The following is a 14,915-nucleotide window of genomic DNA, read 5'->3' as shown; positions in this document are numbered from 1 at the left end:
ACTCAGGAGGCTGAGGCAGGAGAATCACTTGAACCCAGGAAGCAGAGGTTGTAGTGAGCTGAGATTGTGCCACTGCACTCCAGCCTGGGCGACATAGCGAGACTCCATCTCAAAGCAAAAAAGAAACACACAAAACAACAACAAACAACAACAAAAAAACAAACAGAGAAATCAGATACTGTTTGTACTTGGTGACTTATATATTAGGTAAAGAAACAGGTAAAAGCAGAATTAAATGCTACATATAGGTAGGAGTGATGTGTTCTTCTATTACCTGTTTTTCCAAAGCAGCCTTTCCTACTTCTTTTGTGCAAGATGTGAGTGTTTCATTCAAGCACTGTAAGCTAAAGAAAAAAAAAAAAGAAATGAAACTTTATCCTAAGCTCAAGTGAAGACTTCAATAGCAGTTCCATAGGTATACCTTGCCAGTTCAAGCCGATCACAAAGTTTTTCCACTTCTTCCATCATTTTAACCCGCTCTGCCTCATTATCAGAAAAATGATTCCAGGTCTAAAAGCACAAATACAAAAATTATCTTATATCTACTGACACTCAAAAATACATCCATCAACATAATTACAAAGCATGAGCTCTCAGGAGTTCCTGATGTGAACATACATAATGGCCTTCTGCCCATCCCCAGCTGTACTTCCACGGTACCTCCCAGGGCTCTCTCCCTGATCACCTACCAATAAAAGGCATTATATACCAAGTTGGAGGTACATACTAAGGAGAAGCAAAACAGAAAAAAGAATGCCTAGGGATGTTATAAAAAGAATGATTCCTTAGAATCACTTAAGGATCAAGAAATTCTGTATGATGACTCAAAATCCCTTTGTTTGGCGGCCTATAGCAATGTGTGCTGAACTGTAAAATCTACGGGAAATTTTAAATGTGAAATTAAAAAGATGATATAGTATGCTAAGGAACAAGAGGTATTAGCAAAAATTTCAATTAACTAAAGACTATGCTCGGAATGGAACAGCATGATGCACAAGAAGTAACTGGCAAGTACTTGCCATGCTTTAAGCTGCTGTTGAGACTTATGTCTCCCCATTCCTCACTTCTCCTTGCTTCCTCAATCCATGCAATCTGCCTCTCACTAAGGTTCCAGTGCTTCTATTACCATTCACTCTTCCCTAGGCTTCCAAAAGCACTACTGATTTTCTTCCTACCTGCCTGGTCACTCCTTCTCAGGCTTCTTTTCCTCTATCAGTACCTTATGTACTGGTGTTTTGCCAGAGTCCCAGCCTCCACTCTCCTCATTCTATACCCTCTCCCAGGGTGATCTTGTATATCTGCAGAGTTTCTAGTGCTATCAAGATGTGGAAGAGTCTGTAATAATCCTGTTCTTGAACTTACACACTCAATCATGTGCCGAGTTATCTCCATTTGAGTGTCCCAACAAGCTCGACACACCCTAAACTGAAATCATTTTTGCCAAGTCTTTTCCTCCTCCTTTGTTTTCTACTTCCCTGAATGCTACTAGCATCATCCATCCAGTATTCCATGCAATAAACCAAGGCATATAAAGATCTCACTCCTCCTGTTACCTCCAACATACAATCAATCCCAACAGGCAATAGCCTAATCTGCTTCCTGAATCTCTCTCCATTTCATCTACCTTTTTCCATCCCTACCATCTCTGAGTTCAGGCCACAATACTCTCTCACCTGGATTGTGGCAAAAGACTCCTAAATTGGTCTCTCTGCCTCTAGTCTTCTCAGCACCCTGACCAAAACCAACTCAGGATCGGATTAAGCTCTTTAGCAAGACGTATAAAGCCCTTTAAGACCGGGTTCCTCCTTACCTCCTCAGGTGCCCCTGGTTCATTAAATCTCATTTCTCTGGATCTCTGCATTCTCAATACTCTGTCTTATCCTTAATCCTGTGTACATACTGCTTCACCTGGCTAAATCCTACTAGATGCAGAATGCCTTCCTTGACTACCTTTTTGGTACTTTCTCATCCTAATACCTACCTTGAAGTGTTGCAATAGCTTGTTTACTTTTCATCACTAATCAGTAGACTCCTTGAAAGAACTGTGCAATCATTACATTCACATCAATTACAACTGCTTGGTACATAGTGAACGCTCATCAGATATGGATTTACGATAATCTGATAAGCATTTACTCTGAATGAATAAATTACGTGAGAAAGGAGCAAGAAAACAAAGTTACCAAATGTCACAACTTTTACTCTTATTTATACATAATCTCTAAGAACTATTCAAGCTTTATTTCCTAATTGGCCTTTTTAAGGTTCTTACTGAGTTCTCATTATATGCTGAATGTGCCAAGCACTACATGTGAATTATCTCATTTAATCTTCACAACTCTGTGACTAGGTATCATTTCAACTATAGTAGAGGTGAGGAAAGTGAGGCACAAAAGTGTTGAGGTAATCTCCTGAGGGTCCCACAGCTAGTAAGAGGTAAGCAGAGAATAGCCTCAAACCCAGGTGGCTTGCCCTGAGCCCATGTTCTTTACCACTTTGATACACTGCATCCTTCTGAAAACAATCTTCTATACAGTGGAATCTGAGAAAAATATATATGTTTTCAAATTTGGATTTTCTTTTTCCTTATTAAAATGCCTAAAGAAACAACAAGTGCTTGTATTTTTATTAAGCCTCTTTCAATGTCAGCTGATGGGGCAGGTTAATTTCAATTGTATTATTATCTGAAGATTTAGGATAGCATATATTAGACCATACATGTCTACAGCCTTCTAGATAGTCACATAAAAGATAATTTTTCTATACATATTACGCATTTACATACTTGCTAGATTCAACTACAATGGACAATGGTATAGTACACAATATTCTTTGTGTGGCAATCTCTATTACAGCTTGGAATTCCACCAGTTTATTCATTCAATGTTGTTTAGTAAGGAACAGTACTGTCCTGTGACTTTACTAGCTTAAAATGTAAGAATTAGCTCTTGGTCAAAATTATACTTCAAAACTTTTGGGGGTTTTTGGTAAATATTTTCTAGTGGAAACTGTATTTGAATGAAAACTGCCAGTACTCACTCAAATGATACCATTTTAGATAAAATTGAAAGCTTTTATAACTTTAAAAACAAGTTAAAACTACTAAAAAACCTTTCTAAGATAAAAATTAATTTTACACCAATAGGAAGCAACAAACTAAAACCAAATTGTGGCACCTTCTCAGAAAAATGATCTGGTTTCTCCAACAAATCAGTGGCAATGGTGTGAGGTGGAGAGAAGTGGTGATACAGCGGTGTTACAGAACTAGAGGGTCTTAAGAACAACCAGGAGACACAACAACTGAAGTATTTGTATTGTATTGACCTTATTTGGGTCCTAATTTGAATACACCAACTACAAAAAGACATTGCTGAGGCTGGGTGCGGTGGATCATGCCTATAATCCCAGCACTTTGGGAGGTCGAGGTGGGTGGATCATGGGGTCAGGAGTTTTACACCAGCCTGGCCAATACGGTGAAACCCTGTCTTGACTAAAAATACAAATTGGCCAGGCATGGTGGCAGGTGCCTGTAGTCTCAGCTACTCAGGAGGCTGAAGCAGAAGAATCGCTTGAACCCGGGAGGCGGAGCTTGCAGTGACCCGAGCTCACGCTACTGCACTCCAGCCTGGGTGACAGAGCGAGACTCCAGCTCCAAAAAAAAAAAAAAAAAAAAAGACATGGCTGAGATAACTGAAGATATGAATATAGACACAGTTTCAGAATATATATATATATATTTTGAGACAGAGTCATGAGCCACCACGACCAGACTCGTTTAGTTATAATTGTAAAGAAAAGAAATACATTTATGCTTGGATAAGTGCAGTGGCTCATGCCTATAATTCTAGCATTTTGGGAGTCCAAGGTGGGTGGATCACTTGAGGCCAAAAGTTCGAGACCAGCCTGGCCAACGTGACGAAACCCCTCTCTACTAAAAATACAAAAATTAGCTAGGAGTAGTGCTGTGCACCTGTAATCCCAGCTACTTGGGTGGCCAAGGCATGAGAATGGCTTGAACTGGGGAGGTGGAGGTTGCAGTGAGCCGAGATGGCACCACTGCACTCCAGCCTGGGTGACTGAGTGAGACCCTGCCTCAACAACAACAACAACAACAACAACAACAACAACAACAACAGCAACAGCTTAATTAAAAATTGTTCTTTTGGCTGGGTGCAGGTGGCTCTAGCCTGTAATGCCAACACTTTGGGAGGCTGAGATGGGTGGATCACGAGGTTAGGAGTTCAAGACCAGCCTGGCCAACACAGTGAAACCCCATCTCAACTAAAAATACAAAAAATTAGCTGGGCATGGTGGCAGGCGCCTGTAATCCCATCTACTCAGGGGGCTGAGGCAGGAGAGTTGCTTGAACCCAGGAGGCGGAGGTTGCAGTGAGCCGAAATCGTGCCATTGCACTCCAGCCAGGTGACAGTGCGAGACGCCATCTCAAATAAATAAATAAATAAACAATAATTTTTTTTTTTCAAGAAATATTTTGGTCAGGCGCAGTGGCTCATGCCTGTAGTCCCAGCACTTCGGGAGGCTGAGGTGGGGAGATCACTTGAGGTCAGCAGTACGAGACCAGCTTGGCTAACATGGCGAAACTCTTGTCTCTACTAAAAATACAAAAAATTAGCGGGGCGTGCTGGCATGCGCCTGTGATCCCAGCTACTTGGAAGCTGAGGTGGGAGAATTGCTGGAACCTCGGAAGGGGAGGTTGCAGTGAGCCAAGATCACGCCACTGCACTCCAGTCTGGGCAACAGAGTAAGACTCCGTCTAAAAAAAAAAAAAGAAAAAGAGAACTATTTTTTGCTTAATCAGCAACTTGATTTACTTGTGCCTAGTGTTCGTTCAGTCTGACATACCTTGCATGAGTTTCGAAGTTTTTGCCTTTCCTTTTTAATGGCTTTTTTCTGGAGATCTTTTTCCTTCTTTGCCAACAATGCTTGCTGTCTAACTTCTTCCTCTTCTTTCTCCTTAGCTAACCGAGCAGCTTCTAATTCAGCTTGCCTTTGCTTTAAAAAAAGGGAGTAAAATCATTTTAATAAAGTAAAATTCCTAAATGCCTTATATGTTTTAAAATTTAAACTTCTAATAAATTATATTAGGAAAAAAGGCAACATAAACTTATTGAAAACTGAAGGATGAACTGGGAAAGGCACCTGGTAAAGATCTATAGACATTTATTAGAAAATGTAAAATTGACATTAGAAATAAACATAATATTAAAGGAACTTATGACACCATTTTTTTGCTCAATAAAAACTTGCTGGTAAGGAAGATCTCTCTCAATTATACCAACTTGTCATGATTAATTCACAGTAGCACCCAATTCTCTGCTTTCAAATTACAGTTTTTTTAAAAAATAGATGTGAAGAATAAAGATATATTTTTAAAATTTTTTATTATACTTTAAGTTCTAGGGTACATGTGCACAACATGCAGGTTTGTTACATATGTATACATGTGCCATGTTGGTGGCTGCACCCATTAACTCGTCATTTACATTAGGTATATCTCCTAATGCTATCCCTTCCCCCTCCACCCACCCAACAGGCCCTGGTGTGTGATGTTCCCCTTCCTGTGTCCAAGTGTTCTCATTGTTCAATTCCCACCTATGGGTGAGAACATGCGGTGTTTGGTTTTCTGTTCTTGCGATAGTTTGCTGAGAATGATGGTTTCCAGCTGCATCCATGTCCCTACAAAGGACATGAACTCATCCTTTTTTATGGCTGCATAGTATTTCACGGTGTATATGTGCCACATTTTCTTAATCCAGTCTGTCATTGATGGACATTTGGGTTGGTTCCAAGTCTTTGCTATTGTGAATAGTGCCGCAATAAACGTAAGTGTGCATGTGTCTTTATAGCAGCATGATTTATAATCTAAAGATTTCATAAACATTTAAAGTCCACCTTCATTAAATGTTGTCTTACTTTTTCTTTAGCTTCTTGCTCCTTCCGTTTAGCTTCTGCTTTTGCTTTCTTTTCTGCTTCTTTCTTGGCTTTTTCTTCTTCCTTGAACTTTTTTATCCTTGGATCACAGCTATATGCATTGTCTACCAAAAGAAAAAGTTGATCTCATTTTGAATTTCTAACATTTAGGGGACTTAAAAAAAAAATCAATTATACTTACCAACTAATGTTCTTATTCTGTTCATTTCTTCTTTTTTTCTTTGTGCTCTTGTTGCTCTGTTCTGCTTTTCAATCCATCTCCTCTCATCACGACTATAAAACAAAATATTGGAAACAAACTACTGCTTATAGATACTGTGACTGGAAAATGTAATATTTTATAAAATATTAATATGCAAATAACATCCTAGAAGGTTAAAATGCTGCGTCATTATTAACATTAAACAATGACTTTTTCTTTTTTGAGACGCACTTTTGCTCTTGTCCCCCATGCTGGAGTGCAATGGCATGTTTTCGGCTCACTGCAACCCCCGCCTCCCGGGTTCAACTGAGTCTCCTGCCTTAGCCTCCGGAGTAGTTGGAATTATAGGTGCCTGTCACCACGCCTGGCTAATTTTTGTACTTTTAGTAGAGACAGGGTTTCGCCATGTTGGCCAGGCTGGTCTCAAACTCCTGACCTCAGGTGATCCACCTGCCTCAGCCTCCCAAAGTGCTAGGATTACAGGCATGAGTCAGCAGGCCTGGACTAAACAGTGGTTCTATTTAATATTAATTCTGGTTATTTTTTGGACATTCATGTCAAAAGCATTTCTGCACACATACAAAAAACAAACAAACAAACAAACAAACAAAACCTAATAAAACCTAGGTTAAGCAACCAGAAGAAAAAGATTTTGCCGAACTGTGCTGACGTTATATTGCTTGGCAATTTCTTAAGCATATCCTAACCAATTATTGATCTGGGCCCACCTTGTTTAACTTGTGAGAAAGGATTTCAAAATATTAAAAAATTGTTTAAAAAAGATGTACAAAGAGAAAAATTTGAAAGAAAATTTATGTGACATAGTTTTACATCATCACAAATACCAGAGAACCAAATAAATACCTTCCATTATTAATGATTTGCATACATACCATTCCGCTTTTCTTTTCTTTTTCATCTAAATAAGAAAATTCTCTCCAAGAATCAAAATTATACCTAATATAGACAGAAATAATATACAATCAAGAAAGAACAAATGAAAAAAATTCCTTTTAATGCAAGTGGATGAATTTGTTTTAATGGATACCTTTCTTTTCTTCTAGCATTAAACTAAGGTCAAGTCTTTCTTCTTTTTTAATGACATTGCATTTGGTATGAAAATCTAAAATGCACACATCACTCCATAATCAAAACCACACTTCCCTGCTGTCTCTTCTCTGTTAGGTTTTTTGCTTGACCAAGACTTATTTTTAAATTTTCCTTGCCTTTCAGTTTTGCCAGTCTGTCAAGTCTGAAGGTAACCCTAGTAGTGGTTATCTCATATCCAGTTTGTATCCTCTGAAGGTAAAGGCAATTACAACTGATAGAACTAAATCTTGTTATTTTTGTTCTACATGATTTTGTTTTTGTATTTACTAGGCATTTGATGAGAAAATGTAGCACACATAAAATGGCCACTATTATGTTTATTAAAAATTAGTGAATTAGTTACAGAGACAAATAGCACTGTCTCCTTCCTCATGAACTCAAGTACTTTTAGTAGTAACTAAATAAAAATGTACTTATTTTTATTCAAATGACTCCCCAATTTTCATGTTTTACTACCATCGTGTGCTTGATACCTAGAAATCTCATTAATAGAAAACAGGCTGAAAATCTTAAAAGCCTAAATATCACAAAGGTAACAGAGTGCTTTTGTTCAGTAAAGGTTCTGCAATTTGCCCATCTCAATTAATTTATAAACAATCAAGTACTTATTGAATACTTTTCTTTTTAAAAGATGACAGCATCATACCAACAGTATATTCACTTACCAGAAAGAATAAAATATATCTACATCTTCAAATGATGAATTCATATCACCAAGTTTAGGAACATTTTTTTTATTTGACCATCTGAAATATTAAAGGAAATATTCTTAACATTCTTCAAAAATTATGTACAAAAGTTCAACAAACAACTTAATTTATTAAAAACAATAGTTTTAACTAATCCCTCTGATTTCCCTTCCCTACAAACTCTATAACTCAAAGATGGAGCTGGAAGGTCAGCAGTGGGGTATGAAACAACACAGGCGTGTGAAAAGTGAGGCCAGACAAAGACTGGGGTGAGGAGAGAAACACGGGACAGCCTTCTAATCACAGGTTACCTTCAGTTCTATAAAGTACAATGCCATAGCAGCTGCTAGTCAGGCTAGGAAAAATGGCAGCTAGCTCCTTTTGCCAAGCTCCTGTCCCTAAATAGGCAGCACAACAACAATCTGTAGGCCTAGCCCTTTAAAAATATTAATTTAAATATTCACAGAGGGAAGTAATTTCTACCCCATCACCACCACCACCTTCCCCTTAGAGCCAGATTTCTTGGCTCAGCACTTCATCGATCACTGCTGAAAAGGATCCTGTGGCTGCTACTGATCCATGTTTTCTACTCTGTAAAATCATTACACAGAAAAATATACTACTCCTTTTTACCACCTCAGCACTGTTATAAAATAAATGTGGCCAGGCGCTGTGGCTCACGCCTGTAATCCCAGCACTTTGGGAGGCTGAGGCCAGTGGATCACCTGAGGTCAGGAGTTTGAGACCAGTCTGGCCAATACGGTGAAACCCTGTCTCTACTAAAAATAGACAAATTAGTGGTGGCAGATTCCTATAATCTCAGCTACTCAGGGGGCTGAGGCAGGAGAATTGCTTGAACCTGGGAGGCAGAGGTTGCGGTGAGCCAAGATCGTGCCACTGCACTCCAGCCTTGGCAACAGAGCAAGACCCTGTCTCAAAATAAACAAAGAAAAAAACAAAAACAAAAATAAAAAATAAACGTGAAATCCAAGGGAGATAAGATGGCGGAAATACTAGGCGGCGCCAAACCGCTAACCGAAGTGGTTCTCAAATTTGGCTGCACGGTAGAATCACCTGGGAGCCTTAAAAATCCCCATGGGAATTCAAACCAATAAATCAGAATCTTTCCGGGGGAACACAGGCATCAGGAGTTCTTCCTGTTCTCCAGGTAATTCCAATGTGCAGCTAAGATGTGCTTTAAGGGAACCTGCCAATGCAGATGGAAAAAAAAGATGTAAAATAATATTGGTACACACTATTTTAAAACAAACTTTAATGAAATAAAATATGTATGCTTTAATCATAAATAATGTTTTGTCAAAGAAGCCTTATGATAATCAGATGATCAAATAAAGAACAAAAGCTTTTCTCAACTGACAATGAGTCAGAGTAGTATACCCATTCATAAAGAGGAAATCAAAGAATGGAAAATTACTGTCACCTAAGTGTAAGAATCACACTATAAAAGTCAGATACTGTTATTTCTCTCAAAGTAAATTTTTTGTTGTTGTTGTTGTTGAGATGGAGTCTCACTCAGCCGCCCAGGTTGGAGTGTATTGGCACGATCTCGGCTCACTGCAACCACCGTCTCCTGGGTTCAAGTGAAACACCTGTCTCAGCCTCCCAAGGAGCTGGGATTACAGGCGTACACCTCCACGGCCGGCTAATTTTTGTATTTTAGTAGAGACGGGGTTTCACCATGTTGGCCAGGCTGGTCTTGAACTCCTGCTCCCAGGTGATCCGTCTACCTCGGCCTTCCAAAGTGCTGGGATTACACGTGTGAGCCACTGTGCCCAGCCCAAGTAAATTTAAAAGAGAAACCTCCCATAAATTGAACAGAAATTTTACTATGGAAATGTAGAACTTCTGTTCAGAAAGCAATATAAATGAGAATAAGTTCACCAGAAGGGCTCAATATTGCAGAGGAGGAGGAGGAGGAGGAGGAAGAGACAGTGGAAATAATCTATAAATGAAACTATTATCAGAGGGAAAAAACAGAAACCTGGAAGACTACAAGAAACAAGCCAACAGGGCACTACGATCAAAAGGGATGCCTTAACTCACCTGGAATTCCTTTCAAACACTGGGGAAAACACTTCGAAGAAATTATCCTTTGCTTCACTTTTAGAAGGAACTGAGTTATCAAAAGTAGGATCTACACTGTTAAATGCTCGTCTTTTCACTGGATCAGATAACATTTCATAAGCTGAGAAAAAAATTGTTAAGATCATATCACCATAACTTTACCTATTTTTTTCTTCAAGAAAACAAGTATTTCCCTCCTTAAAACATAAAAGTCATTAATTTTCATATTTGAAAATTTTGTTTGCAGGTTGGGGAGGATTTAATTTAGGTAACAACAGCTTTAGCACTACTAGATCTAACTGGACTTAACTCCTTCTTTATTTTTCTAGTAGACAAGTGACAAAACAGTATCACCCACCCTTCAAGAGAACAGATGACTCTGGGGAAAAAGAAATAGCTAGTAAGTTAACTGTTAGATCCCAAGGTTGTAAAAGATCGAAGGATCTTAGGCTTCTGGAGCACTGTGTAAGAGAGCTGGCAAAGAGTAAATTTGAACGGTGTGCATACAACTGTTTAAAAATTAGCATCAAAATGTAAAATCACATTTAAGGAAACATTTAGAAATGGTGGCAACCTATATTAATTTGCTTAGTCATGTGTATGTAAATAGCAATAAGTAACTGTAGGGTCTGTACTAGCATATAATCAACCTCTTGATTTAAACTAGGCTAGCAAAACATCTGAGGAACAGTTTAGTCCCATAAAGCATCTGAAATGAAAAAAAAAAAAAATCTTAGTATTCTCATCATTAAATAGAACACTTACATGAATTAACTGTAGGATGAGCTTCTGATAAGAATCACCTGGGGATCCTGTTAAAATGCAGATTTTAATCAGTAGGTTTGGGGCAGGGCCTGAGACTGCATTTCTAATAAAAGCTGCCAGGTGTTGCTGATGCTGCTGGCTGGGGAAACCTCACTTTGTGTAGTGAGGCTCTGGGGTGATGATTAGAAATAACTTGATATAACTGAAATGTTTTAAAATGTCAAAGGATAGCTGAATGAACTACAGTATGCATAAGAAACCCAATCCCAGCAATTAATAAACAACAATTACTATTAGAAATTCCTGACTCTAAAGCATTTTCTTACCTTTAGTTATGCAAGTGAAGTAGTCATTATCTCCTTCTTTTATTGGTTCACCAGCTGCTTTCCGTTTGTCTGGGTGATGTTTTAAAACCATTGCTTTATCTACAAAACCAGTCAGATTGAGATAATTTGTCACTTTAAGCACCAAAACTAAAGATAAAAATGAGCTACATGCAGACCATTTCTAAAATCATAAGGCTAATATTAGAATCTTTTCTCCCGCAGTAAAATATATGATTATTCAATGTGAAAATTATAAAGTGATTTATTATTATTTTTTTCTGAGATGGAGTTTTGCTCTTGTTGCCCAGGCTGGAGTATAATGGCGTGATCTCAGTTCACTGTAACCTCCGCCTCCCGGGTTGAAGCGATTCTCCTGCCTCAGCCTCCCGAGTAGCTGGGGTTACGGGTGCCCCCACCATGCTCAGCTAATTTTTTGTATTTTTAGTAGAAACAAGGTTTCACTATGTTGGCCAGGCTGGTCTTGAACTCCTGACCTCAGGTGATCCACCCCCCCACCAGCCTCCAAAAGTGCTGGGATTACAGGTGTCAGAAACTGCGCCTGGCTTGAAATAATTATTTTAAGAACTAGCCAAAGTGCCCCTAGCCAACGACAGTGACTGTTAACATTTTGGTGTATTTCTGCATAGATATTTTTGTTTTCTTAAGCATGTGCTTTTAAAAATTCAGGTGTAGGCTGGGCATGGTGGCTCATGCTTGTAATCCCAGCACTTTGGGAGGCCGAGCTGGGAGGATCACTTGAGGTCAGGAGTTCAAGACCAGCCTGGCCAATATGGCAAAACCTGGTTTCTACTAAAAATACAAAAACTAGATGGGTGTGGTGGTGCATGCCTGTGGTCCCAGCTACTCCGGTGGCTCAGACGTAAGAATCGCTTCAACCCACGAGGTGGAGGTTGCAGTGAGCTGAGATGGCGCCACTGCATTCCAGCCTGGGTGAGTGAGACTCTGTCTCAAAAAGAAAAAGAAGAACAAAAAAATTCAGGTGTAATCATATGTGCTAATTTATATTCTGCTTTTTTCAACTTCACATTATGGCATTTGCATTTTCCATGGTTTTTTCCTTGTAAACTCTTCAAATTTTTATTTCAAATGACTGCTTAATACAGTATTACAAGTAGATTTGTTGTAATTTAGGCATTTCTCTACTGTTGGACACTTGGGCCATTTCCAATTTTGCATTATAATAAATAATGCCAACTTGAATAATTTTAAATATAAGTATTTTTCCTTATTTAGGATTCTTTCTTAGGATATAATCACAGAAGTGAACTTCGTGAATCGAAATGGAACAAGTTATTTTCCAAAAGGCATACTATTTCATACTCCTATGTGAATATTCTTTCACCACAGCCTCAGCCACAGTAGGTATAATTATTTAAAATTTGTGATTATCACTGGTGGTCAACAATTTTTTTGTTTTTCATCCTTTAACGGGAAAAAGGAGGGGCTGTCTCAGTTTTTCTTCTGACTCTGTGTGTCACTTTACAATAAATAATGGCTAGCTGTTAACATCTACGGAGCAGCTGACATGTGCCAGGCCTGTCTACCAGTTAATATTCTCCATGATCCTAGGAAGAAAGTACTATTACTGTCTCCATTTTATAGATGAGGAAAACGAGGCACAGAGATGTTATGTAGCCACTACCACTGCAACTTGCTCAAATTTCCAGCCAAGTCGGGCTCTAATCCAGACAGCGTGACTCCTCAGCCTGTGTTTGAATGCTGCCTCTCCTAATTCACTATGTTTATTGCTAATTTTTTCCCAACTGTTTTGTTAACACTTATGTTTTAAAAAAAACTTAGTCATTTTTATTTACATTTACTGATCATTTATTTTATAATATCTTCCAGTACTTATAATTGTTCTAGTTTCATTAATATTTCCTACAGTTAGATTGAAGAAATTTTTAAATCTTTTTGGAATTTTAATATAGCCAAGAAAGTATCTAAACTTGTCATTTTTCAAAATCTTACTGTGATTTAATAATCCTTCCCTATTCCACTGATTTGTGATACTATCTTTATAATAGTAAATTTTACAAGGGCTTGTTTTGGTTACTTATTGTTGCCCTGGGGTTATCTTTACAATGACCACAGCTTTCTTATATATTTGATGGTAACTTACAAAAACTGTAATTTTGCTTATTTTCTTGCATCTAGTCCCTTAACTCTCTTTTTCTTTTCTTTTCTTTTTTTTTTTGAGACGGAGTCTCGCTCTGTCGCCCAGGCTGGAGTGCAGTGGCCGGATCTCAGCTCACTGCAAGCTCCGCCTCCCGGGTTCACGCCATTCTCCTGCCTCAGGCTCCCGAGTAGCTGGGACCACAGACGAGTAGCTGGGACCACAGACGCCCACCACCTCGCCCGGCTAATTTTTTGTATTTTTTTAGTAGAGACGGGGTTTCACCTTGTTAGCCAGGATGGTCTTGATCTCCTGACCTAGTGATCCGCCCGTCTCGGCCTCCCAAAGTGCTGGGATTACAGGCTTGAGCCACCGCGCCTGGCCTCTCTTTTGCTTTTCTAGGCAGATCCTATATTATCTACAAATGTATTTATTTCCTTTTTTCCAACAGTTGTCTCTTATTTAATAACTTAACTCACTAACCCAAACTCCCAAAACAGCATAAAAAATAAAATGCAGGCTGCTTCACCCCTGGATTTTAGGTAACAGCATTAATGCCACATAGCTAAAAGTTTGCTAGCTGTGGGCCTGAAACAGTTATCAAAGTAGGGAATTAATTACATTTCTTTTCAAAATTCTTATCAAAAAGGAATGGGTGTTAAATTGTGGTATGTGTTTTCACTACCTACTTAGGAAATCACATAGATTTAATATTATCTGAGCTATAATTCTGCTATATTAATATACTTCCTAAGTTGGATACCTGAGAGAAACTCTGTGTTCATGAACACTATTATTCTTTTAGTATACTGTTAAATTGCATTTGTTATTTTATTTTATTTTATTCTGAGACAGGGTCTCACTCTGTTGCCCAGGCTAGAGCACAGAGGCACGATCTTGGCTCACTGCAGCCTTAACCTCCCAGGCTCAGGTGATCCTCCCACCTCAGCCTCTCAAGTGGCTGGGATTACAGGTGCGTTCCACCATGCCTTGCTAACTTTTAAAATTTTTTGTAGGGAAGGGGTTTCGCCATGTTGGCCAGGCTGGTCTTGAACTCCTGGGCTCAAGTGATCCTCCCACCATGGCCTCCCAAAGTGCTAGAATTACAGGCCTGTGCCACCACACCTGGCCACTATTTTTTCATAATACAAGTATCTGTACCCACTGACGGGGTACATGTGATATTTTGTTCATAATACAAGAACAAAATCCATTTTTTTTTTTTTTTGAGATTGAGTCTCACTCTGTTGGCCAGGCTGGAGCACAATGGCACAATCTCGGCTCACTGCAACCTCTGCCTCCTGGGTTCAAGCGATTCTCCTGTCTCAGCCTCCGAAGTATCTGGGATTACAGGCACCTGCCACCACACTCAGCTAATTTTTGTATTTTTAGTAGAGACAGGGTTTCACCATGTTGGCCAGGCTTGGTCTCGAACTCTTGACCTCATGATCCGCCCAGCTTGGCCTCCCAAAGTGCTGGGATTACAGGCATGAGCCACTGCACCTGGCCTCATTTTGTGCATAATTCATGATGCATGCATAAACCATATAATGATCAAGTCAGGGTATTTGGGTATCCATCAACTTGAGTGTTTATTATTTCTATGCATTATGAACATTTCAAGTTCTCTCTTCTAGCTATTTTGAAAT

The 14,915-nt window shown here is 39.0% G+C and overlaps 1 protein-coding gene across 1 annotated transcript in view; it reads right to left on the bottom strand.

Moving 5' to 3' along the window:
- The window catches only part of DNAJC2 (DnaJ heat shock protein family (Hsp40) member C2), a 33,627-nt gene that overhangs the window by 7,087 nt on the left and 11,625 nt on the right, over positions 1-14,915 (bottom strand). The window contains 10 exon segments of the mRNA XM_017852938.1: positions 275-344; positions 422-510; positions 4,864-5,013; positions 5,935-6,056; positions 6,134-6,225; positions 7,048-7,059; positions 7,061-7,111; positions 7,930-8,010; positions 10,018-10,159; positions 11,130-11,228. Of these exon segments, the coding sequence (XP_017708427.1) occupies positions 275-344; positions 422-510; positions 4,864-5,013; positions 5,935-6,056; positions 6,134-6,225; positions 7,048-7,059; positions 7,061-7,111; positions 7,930-8,010; positions 10,018-10,159; positions 11,130-11,228 (908 nt within the window).

This window comes from Rhinopithecus bieti, unplaced genomic scaffold (assembly GCF_001698545.2).
Source record: "Rhinopithecus bieti isolate Rb0 unplaced genomic scaffold, ASM169854v2 scaffold_59, whole genome shotgun sequence".
NCBI lineage: Eukaryota > Metazoa > Chordata > Mammalia > Primates > Cercopithecidae > Rhinopithecus > Rhinopithecus bieti.
This window is presented reverse-complemented; position numbering and strand designations above follow the sequence as displayed.